The sequence below is a fragment of the Nipponia nippon genome, unplaced genomic scaffold (genome assembly GCF_047370975.1).
Source record: "Nipponia nippon isolate SJK-2023a ecotype South Korea unplaced genomic scaffold, ASM4737097v1 scaffold_38, whole genome shotgun sequence".
Taxonomy (NCBI): domain Eukaryota; kingdom Metazoa; phylum Chordata; class Aves; order Pelecaniformes; family Threskiornithidae; genus Nipponia; species Nipponia nippon.
Genome location: NW_028262356.1, coordinates 494,305 through 504,062, shown reverse-complemented (window position 1 = coordinate 504,062; position 9,758 = coordinate 494,305). Strand labels below are relative to the sequence as shown.

Below are 9,758 nucleotides of genomic sequence, written 5' to 3'. Positions count from 1 at the left end.
TGGGGACATCAGACCACAATGTGTCTCAGTCCATTGATCCAGGGTGATGACAAGGTCCCACATCCCTTGGGGACATTGGGGACATCAAGCCACCACGTGTCTCAGTCCCTCCAGCCGAGGCGATGATGAGGTGCCCGCGTCCCTCGGGGACGTTGGGGACGTCGGGCTGTGACATGTCTCAGTCCTTTCAGATGGTGTCCACATCCTTTGGGGACACTTTGGGGACATTGAGCCATGCTGGGTCTCAGTCCCTTGGGTCGCAGCGGTGATGAGGTGCCCATGTTCCTCAGGGACGTTGGGGACGTCGAGTTGTGACGAGTCTCAGTCCCTCGGGCTCAGTGACATCACGCTGCAACGTATCTCACTGTCTTGGGTGGGGGACGTTGGGGACATTGGGGACATCGAGGATGTTGGGGACACTGGGGATGTCAGGGGCACTGGGGATGTTGGGGACATTGGGGACACCGAGCCGCAATGTGTCTCAGTCCCTCAAGCTGGGGACATTGGGGACACCAGGGACATCAGGCCATGACATCTCACAGTCACTTGGGGGACTTGGGGGACTTTGGGACATCGAGCCATGACCTGTCTCAGCCCAATGGCTTGGGGCAACGGGTGCCCACGTCCCCCAGGTTGGGGACATTGAGCCATGGCATGTCTCCATCCCTCGGGTTGGGGACACTGGGGACATCGGGTCACGGCATGTCTCCACCCCTTGGGTTGGGGACATCAGGTCATAGCATGTCTCCACCCCTTGGGTTGGGGACATTGGGGACATTGGGTCATGGCATGTCTCCACCCCTTGGGTTGGGGACATCGGGTCATAGCATGTCTCCACCCCTTGGGCTGGGGACATTGGGGACATTGGGTCATGGCATGTCTCCACCCCTTGGACTGGGGACATTGGGGACATCGAGCCACATTGTGCCTCGGCCCCATGAGTTGGGAACGCTGGGGACATCGGGCCGTTGAGCCACGACGCCTCCATCACTCGGGTCAGGGACATTGGGGACGTCAAGCCACATCGGGCCTCGGTCCCTTGGGTTGGGGACGTTGGGGACAACACCCATGGGGGGGGCACACACTTTTGGGCGGACTCTGCCAAAAACGCAGACCCCGGGAGGGGGACGACAAGGACAGGGTGGGTGACAGGGACAAGGTGGGTGACAAGGGACACGGACACTCGGGGGGGGGGGGGGCACAGGCTCCTACAGGTGGGTCCAAGCCACCCACTGACACAAAATGTGGGGACGGGTCCCGGAGTGGGGGTGGGGACGGGGACAGGGGGGACGGGACCCAGGCGTCCGGGCTGGGGGAGGGGGGGGCCACCAGCCCCCCCCCAATTACCTTAGAGACTCGTTACGAGTTAAATTAGCACGAAAGGCCCCGGGGGGGCCGGGGGGGGGGGGGGCCGCGGCCGGGGCCGGGGGGACGGTGGCACCGGGCCGGGGTGACAATGACAATATGCCATACTGGGGGCAAGTCGCGTCACAGACTTAGTTCAGAACGACGGGGCGCGCTGGCTTCCGGCTGCGGGGAGCGGGGGGGGGGACAGGCGTCAGGGACCCGGGCGTCCGGGCCGTCAGCCCCCCCACCCCCTACCCCCAAAGGGACCGTGCACCCCCCCATCGAGGCACCCAGGCGTCCGGGGTGGGAACCCCCCCAAGGGACCCGGGCGTCTGGGCCGCAAACCCCCCCCCTTGCACCCTCCCAAGGGACCCAGACATCTGGGAGTGTCCCCCCCCCACCCGCCAAGGGACCCAGGCACCCGGGACCCCTACCTTCACCCCCAAACCCCACTGGGGACCCAGGCGCCCGGGCACCCCCTAAGATGGGACCCAGGCATCCAGGCTCCCTCCCCACCCCCGTCACCAGGACCCAGGCACCCCGTCACCCCCCACCCCTCACCCCCACCCCGACGGGTGCCCCCCCAAAGGGACCCAGGCCTCCGGACCCCCTACCTTGGCGGAAGGCGTCCTGGAGGCGGCTCTGGGGGAGTTGATACAACTCAGCGAAGGGGTCGCGGGGCGACCGGGGCGGGGGGGGCGGGCGGGGGCTGGGGGTAACCCCCGAACGCCTGACTCCCCCACGGTTGACGACGGCGGCGGCGGCCAATCCCTGGAGTAGGCGCCGCAAGGCGGGGCCGGGCGGGGCCGGCGGGGGTGGCGGCGGTGATGTCTCGGGGGTGAGGAGGGAGCCGGGGGTCCCACCTGGGATCCCCCCGGGACTCTCGGGACTCGGCGGTAACTTTTCGGGTGCTGCCTCAGGGGGCTCCGGGGGGCCGAAGGCGAAGGGCGGGGCGTGCCGGGGGGTGTAGGGGGGTGTCCAGGTCTCGGTGGCTCCCCCCGGCGTCTCGGGGACCCCCAGGCCCGGCATGAGGCGAGCGCCTGCGGCCAAGCTTACGCCGGCGTTGGCTCCGCCGGCGGCTCCAAGTGCAGCGCCAATGGTGGGGCCCAGAGAGGAGCCAACGCCGGCGGCGAGGTTAGCTCCAAGGCCAAGTCCGGTGCCAAGGGCGGTGCCGACGTTGGCTCCGATGGCAGCTCCAACACCGAGGCCAACACCAGATCCAAGAGCAGGGTCAACGGCGGCTCCGAGGCCAAGGCCAATGGTGGATCCAAGAGCAGAGCCAGCATTGGCTCCAACGGCAGCTCCAGCACCAAGTCCAACGCCGGATCCAACGCCAGATCCAATATTGGCTCCAACACCAAGTCCAATGCCGGTGTCAACACTGGTTCCAAGGGCAGAGTCAACGTTGGCTCCAATGTTGGCTCCGAGGCTGAGTCCAACAGTGCTGCCAACATCGGGTCCAAGCCCAGAGCCAACGTTGGCTCCGAGTGCAGCTCCAACGGCAAATCCAAGGGCAGATCCAAGACTGGAGCCACCGCTGGCTCCAACACTGGCTCCAACTGCAAGTCCAACACCGGTGCTAATGTCAGATCCAGGAGAGGAGCCAATGTTGGAGCCGACGTTGGCTCCGAGGCCAAGTCCAACACTGGATCCAAGAGCGGAGCCAATGCCGGCACCAATGTTGGCTCCAACAGCAGCTCCAACGCCAAGTCCAACACCAGAGCCAACATCAGATGCGAGAGCAGTGCCAGCATTGGCTCCAACACTGAGTCCAACACCAACATCAGCATCGGATCCAAGAGCAGCACCAACGTTGGCTCCAACACCAGCTCCAACGCCAAGTCCAACACCGGATCCAAGAGAAGAGCCCATGTTGGCTCCAACACCGGCTCCAACAGCAAGTCCAACACCGGATCCAAGAGAAGAGCCAACGTTGGCTCCAACACCAGCTCCAACGGCAAGTCCAACACCGGATCCAAGACCGGAGCCAACATTGGCTCCAACGGCAGCTCCAATGGCAAGTCCAACACCAGGTCCAACACCAGAGGAAAGAGCGGAGCCAACATTGGCTCCAAGAGCAGCTCCAACACCAAGTCCAACAGTGGATCCAAGACTGGAGCCAGCGTTGGCTCCAATATTGGCTCCAAGGCCAAGTCCAACTCCAGCGCTGACTCCAGCACCTATATTGGCTCCAACGCTGGCACCGACGGTGAGTCCAACACCAGCGCTGACATCAGATGGAAGAGTGGGGCCAACAGCTCCAATGCCAAGCCCGACGCTGGCTCTGACGCCGCCACCGAGACCAGGCCCAATGTTGGCCCCAACACTGAGAGCAACACCGGCTCCGAGACTGGGGCCAACGTCTGCTCCACCATTGGCTTGGAGACCAGCTCCAACATCATCTCCGGCGCCAGCTCCAAGAGCAGCTCCAATATCAGCCCCAAGGTTGGGGCCAACATCAGCGCTGGCGCCAGCTGCCACGCCAAGGCCAACGTCGACTCTGATGCCGGCTCCCACGCCGATGCCAACTCCAGCACCGACATCAGAGCCAAGACCATGTCCAACACTGTCTCCAAGACCACGTCCAATGTTCGTTCCGACACCGGCTCCAAGACCAGGGTCAACGTTGGCCCCAACGTTGCCTCCAAGACCATGTTCGATGGCAGCTCCAAGACCAGGCCCCATGTTGGCATCAAGACCAGGTCCCATGTTGGCTCCGAGACCAGGTCCAACACCAGCTCCAAGACCAGGGTCAACGTTGGCCCCAAGGCCAGCTCCAAGACCATGTCCAACATCGGCTCCAAGGCCACATCCAACGTTGACCCCAAGGCCAAGGCCAAGACCAATGTTGGCACCAACATTAGCTCCAACGTCGTCTCCAAGCCCAGATCCAACACCGAGGTCAACACCGGATCCAATGGCAGGGCCAACACCGAGGCCAACGCCGGGGCCAGCGCCGACACCAAGGTCCCCACCAGCTCCGATGCCGGCACCGGGGAAGTCAAAGCCGGGGCTGAAGGGCTCGGGGGGGCCCGGGGGGGCCTCGGCTGCCAGCTGCTGCCGCAGGCACCAGGCCTCAGCCTCGCTGCGGGAGAGACAGGGGGTTATGGGGCGTCTGGGGTGAGCCCGGATGCCTGGGTCCCCCCAGGGGAGCAGAGGGTGCCCAGACCCATGGATCCCATGTGGGGTGGGGAGCTCCCGGACGTGGGTCCCATGTGGGGTGGAAGGTGCCCAGACATTGGACTTCCCTCGGGGGTGATGGAGCACCTGGGTCCCCTGGGGCTAGTGGGACCTCCTGCATGCCTGGGTCCCCTGGGGCCACCCGGACGCCTGGGTCCCCCGGGGTGGGCTACGGCCACCCGGACGCCTGGCTCCACTCACCTGATGACAAAATTGTGGGCGAGCAGGGCAGGGCCCTCGGGGCGCAGTCGGGCGTAGACCCACGTCCAGCCCAGGCCGTCCTTGCGCTGCAGCCGTGTCACCAGCTCCCCCCGCGCCTCTGCCCCTGCTCCTGCTGCGGGGACACGGGGACGTCAGCGGGGACGGGGGTGTGGGGGCAGGGGAGGGGAGGGGGTGGTTGGGGGGATGGGGACATCAATGGTATGGGAGTGATTGGAGGGGTTGGGGACATCAACAAGCTCGACTGGGGTGGATGGGACATGGGGGCATCAAGAGGGATGGGGCAACTGGGGGTACTGGGGACGTGGGGACATCAATGAGGTCCATTGGGGTGGGTGGGGACATGGAGACATCAGCAGAAACGGGGTGATTGGGGGGGCTGGGGACATGGGGATGTCAACAGGGATGGGGGGTCAACAGGGACATGGAGGACACCCAGGGGGGAGACAAGGTGACCCCAGGGGATGTGTGGGACACCGAGGACATTGGGGAAGGGCAGAGCGACAGCAGGGAACCCAGGGAACACCCAGGGTGATGGGGGACACCCTTGGGGACATGGGGACCCGGGGGACAGCCAGGGGACAGGGAGGCCATGGGGGGGGCAGGGGGGGCCGAGGGACCCCAGGGAACCCAAGGGACAGCCAGGAGGGACAGGGAGACCCCAGGGGACACTCACCAAGGCGGAGGTGCTGGCGGGCGACGTGGCCAAGGTCCTCGGGGTGCAGGAGCCGGTACCAGGAGCGACCCAGCAGCTCCCCCCTCCCGTAGCCCAGGTGGATCAGGACGCTGCAGGACAACACGCTTGGGTCCCTTGCCCACCCATGCCTGGGTCCGCCCCGGGTGCCTGGGTCCCCCTGGACACCTGGGTCCCCTCCTGGACGCCTGGGTCCCCTCCCGGACGCCTGGGTCCCTGGGATCTGCACGAAGCGGGGTGGGCGATGAATCTCTCCCAGACACCTCAGTCCCCCCCCGGACACCAGGGTCCCCCCAGATGCCTGGGTCCCCTCCCGGATGCCTGGGTCCCCAAAAACCCTTGGATCCCCTCCTGGATGCCTGGATCTTCCCTGGATGCCTGGGTCCCCCCCCCCCCGGATGCCTGGGTCCCCCCCTGGATGCCTGGGTCCCCCCCTGGATGCCTGGGTCCTTACCTGTCGGAGATGTCGAGCAGGGCGAGGTCGCGGGCGTGGCGGCTCTGGAACGCAGGCAGCAGCAGGCAGTCGGGGCAGGGCCAGGGTGGGGGGTCCAGGGGGGCACAGAAGGCGACGAAAAGCCCAGGGGGGGCCCCGGGGGGCCCGGGAGGGGCCTGGAAGCGGCCCCGCAGCAGCACCAGCTTCCGCCCGGCGCTGGGACGGCGCGAGGCCCGCGAGGTGGTGAAGCGGCAGCGGAAGAGGCGCTCTGGGGGACGAGGGGGCTCTGTTGGTCCCTCCGGCCTCTGTCCGTCCCTCCATCCGTCTCTTCATCCTTCCATCCATCCATCTCTCCATCCATCCTTCCAACCTTCTTTCTTTCCATCCCTCTGTCCTTCCCTCCCTCCATCTCTCCATCCTTCCATCCATCCCTCCATCCCTCTGTCCTTCCATCCTTCCATTCCTACATCCATCCTTCCATCCCTCTGTCCTTCTATTCATCCCTCCATCCCTCTGTCCTTCCATCCTTCCATTCCTCCGTCCATCCTTCCGTCCCTCTGTCCTTCCATCCTTCCATTCCTCCATCTGTCCTTCCTTCCCTCTCTCCTTCCATCCGTCCCTCCATCCCTCTGTCCTTCTATCCATCCCCCCAACCCTCGCTCCTTCCATCTCCCCCCCCCTCCACCCACCCATCCCTCTGTCCCTCCAACTCTCTGTCCTTCCATCCATCCCTCCTTCCATCCCTCTGTCCTTCTAACCCTCTGTCCTCCCATCCATCCCTCTGTCTTTCCATCCCTCCCTCCATCCCACCCATCCCTCCATCTGCCCACGCCCCCCCAAGCCCCTCCCCCCGGCCCCGCCCCCCCGGAGGCCCCACCCACCTGCCTGGGGGGGCCCGGGCAGGGTGAGCTGATGTCGCACCAGGGGGTGGTCGGCCGGATCCAGCAGGTCGTAGATGCTGTCGCCCTGCGCCACCAGGTCCACCTGCACGGGGGGAGGCGGGAGGATCAGCACCCAGCGCCCAGCACCCTCCCCTGGCACCCAGCACGCCCCAGCACCCATTGCCCTGCGCCACCAGGTGCAGGGGGGGAGGATCAGCACCCAGCACCCTCCAACATCCATCGTCCTGCAGCACCAGGACCACCTGCATGGGGGGAGGCGGGAGGATCAGCACCCAGCACCCTCCCCTGGCACCCAGCACCCATCATCCTGCAGCACTAGAGCTACCTACGCCCAGGAGGGACAGCACCCAGCACCCAACCCCGTCCCCACGCGCGGGTGCCCACCATGGAGTGCCCCAGGTGCTGCGCGACGTTGTCGGTGACGCCGACCAGCTTCCCCTCGCGGGTGACGGCCAGCAGGAACCCAGGCAGCGACGCCACCAGGTCGGCCAGCTCCGGACCCCCCAGCAGCTCCATGGGTGCTCCCCGCGCCGGGCCTGCATGGGGACACACATCAGCACCCATCCGGCACCCATCCAGCGCCCGCCACCTAGCCCGCAAGGTCCCACCGCAGCCCCGGGACACCCACGTGGCCCCGGCACCCATGGAGTTGCTGGTGGCACCCATAGCCTCACCCACGCGGACCTATGGTGGCCCTGGCAAGAGCCACAGCATCACCCGTGTGGACCCACCCTGTCCCCAGCCCCTGTCCCCGTCCCTGGCCCCTGTCCCCGTCCCTCGTCTCCAGCCCCAGCTCTGGTCCCTGGTCCCAGTTCCTGACCCAGTTCCAGCCCCGGTCCCTGTCCCGGGGTCTTGGTTGCTGTTCTCTTCCCCCTGTCCCAGCCCTGATCCCTGGTCCCTGGCCCCAGTCTTGGTCCCAGCCCTGATCCCAGGTCCCGATCTTGATCCCTGGTCCTTGGTCCCAGTCTTGATCCCTGTTCTGATCCCGGGTCCTGATCCTGATCCCTGGTCTTGGTCCCGGTCCCCCTGTCCCAGCCCTGATCTCCTGTCCCTGGCCCCAGTCTCAGTCCCTGTCCTGATCCTGGGTCCCCATCCTGATCCCGGGTCCCTGTCTCTGGTCCCGGTCCCTGTCCCGGTCCCCTCTCCCAGCCCCGATCCCGGGTCCCCGGTCCCGGTCCCTATCCCGGTTCCCTCTCCCAGCCCCGATCCCGGGTCCCTGTCACCGGTCCCGGTCCCTATCCCGGTCCCCGATCCCGGCCCTGATCCCGGGTCCCTGTCTCTGGTCCCGGTCCCTATCCCGGTCCCCTCTCCCAGCCCCGATCCCGGGTCCCTGTCACCGGTCCCGGTCCCTATCCCGGTCCCTATCCCGGGTCCCTGTCCCCGGTCCCGGTCCCTATCCCGGTTCCCTGTCCCAGCCCCGATCCCGGTTCCCGCTCCCGGCCCCGCTCCCGGCCCTATCCTGCCCGCTCCCGGCCGCTCTCCGCGGTGCTGATCCCGCTTCCCCCCGCCGCTCTCCGCGGTGCTGATCCCGGTCCCGCTCCCTGTCCGCGGTGCTGATCCCACCCTGCCCGCTCCGCTCCCGGTCCCGTCCTGGTCCCCATCCCCGTCCCCATCCCCGTCCCCATCCCGGTCCCCACGCTGCTGCCTGTCCCCCTCCCGGTGCCCAGCCCCGCTCCTCGGCCGGTTCCCTTCCCAGCCCGGTGCCGGCTCCCCTTTCCCATTCCGCTGCCTGTCCCCAGCCCGCCGCCGCCGCCGCCTCCCAGCCCGCTCCCAGCCCGCTCCCAGCCCGGTTCCAGCCCGGTTCCAGCCCGCTCCCAGCCCGCTCCCAGCCCGCTCCCAGCCCGGTTCCAGCCCGGTTCCAGCCCGCTCCCAGCCCGGTTCCAGCCCCTTCTCGCTGCTCAGCCCGCTCCCCCGCTCCCCCGCTCCCCACAGCCGTTCCTGTCCCCTTCCTAATGCCGGTGGCCGGTCCCATCCCGGTGCCATTCCCCGGTCCTGTGCCTATGCCCGGTCCCATCCCGGTGCCCGGTCCCATCCCAGTCCCGATTCCTCGCCCCATCCCAGTGCCAATGCCCGGTCCCCTCCCGGTGCTATTCCCTGGCGCCAGCTCCCATCCCAGTCCCGATTCCTTTCCCCATCCCAGTGCCATTCCCGGCTCCCATCCTGGTGCCGTTCCCCAGTCCCATCCCGGTGCCATTCCCCAGTCCCATCCCGGTACCATTCCCAGCTCCCATCCTGGTGCCGCTCCCATCCCGGTACCATTCCCAGCTCCCATCCCGGTACCATTCCCCACTCTCATCCCGGTGCCATTCCCCGCTCCGATCCCGGTGCCATTCCCCGCTCCCATCCCGATGCCATTCCCCGCTCCCTCCCCGGTCCCGCTCGCTCCCCGGTCCCGCTCCCATCCCGGTCCCGCTCCCTCCCCGGTCCCGCTCCCATCCCGGTGCTGCTCCCATCCCGGTCCCGCTCCCATCCCGGTCCCGCTCCCTCCCCGGTCCCGCTCCCTCCCCGGTCCCGCTCCCTCCCCGGTCCCGCTCCCATCCCGGTGCTGCTCCCATCCCGGTCCCGCTCCCATCCCGGTCCCGCTCCCTCCCCGGTCCCAGTCCCGTTCCCTCTCCCCATCCCCGTCCCCGTCCCGTCCCGGCCTCACGCACCGGGCCGGAGGCAGGCGCCCTTGCGGGTGTAGATGCAGGCGAGGGCCATGACGTGCAGGTAGGAGAGGCGCGGCCGGTCGCCCTCGGGCAGCGGGAGGAGGTCGCGCAGGGCGCGGATCTCGGCGTTGATCTGGTCCCGCCGCGCCTTGGAGGCGCCCTTGGTGGAGCGGAGCATCCTCGCGCCGCGCCGCCGCCCGCCCGCCCCTTATATGGACCGCGCTGCCCTACGTCACCGCCGCGTCACTCTCCCCCCCCCCCCCCCTTCCCCGCCCCGCCCATTCGCAGTGGTGGTGGTGGAGGGTGGGGGGGGGTGGGGGCGGCAGCGTCAGCGC

General features: G+C 67.6%; 1 protein-coding gene across 1 annotated transcript; it reads right to left on the bottom strand.

Moving 5' to 3' along the window:
• Nucleotides 1-1,414: 1,414 nt before the first annotated feature.
• Nucleotides 1,415-9,601, bottom strand: LOC148053616 (uncharacterized). The gene is made up of 8 exons (XM_087772975.1): nucleotides 9,427-9,601; nucleotides 7,160-7,311; nucleotides 6,755-6,857; nucleotides 5,895-6,141; nucleotides 5,423-5,532; nucleotides 4,729-4,861; nucleotides 1,962-4,432; nucleotides 1,415-1,530 (listed from the first exon to the last, which is right to left on the bottom strand). The coding sequence occupies exons 1-8, from the start codon at nucleotides 9,599-9,601 to the stop codon at nucleotides 1,502-1,504; spliced, it is 3,420 nt and encodes a 1,139-aa protein (XP_087629101.1). The 3' UTR covers nucleotides 1,415-1,501.
• Nucleotides 9,602-9,758: the final 157 nt, after the last annotated feature.

Coding starts and splice junctions, on each gene's coding strand:
- LOC148053616 (XM_087772975.1), bottom strand. CDS start 9,601: ATGCTCCGCTCCACCAAGGGCGCCTCCAAGGCGCGGCGGGACCAGATC. Junction 4,433..4,728: donor GCCCACAATTTTGTCATCAG/GTGAGTGGAGCC, acceptor TCTCTCCCGCAG/CGAGGCTGAGGCCTGGTGCC. Junction 1,531..1,961: donor CCAGGACGCCTTCCGCCAAG/GTAGGGGGTCCG, acceptor CGCTCCCCGCAG/CCGGAAGCCAGCGCGCCCCG.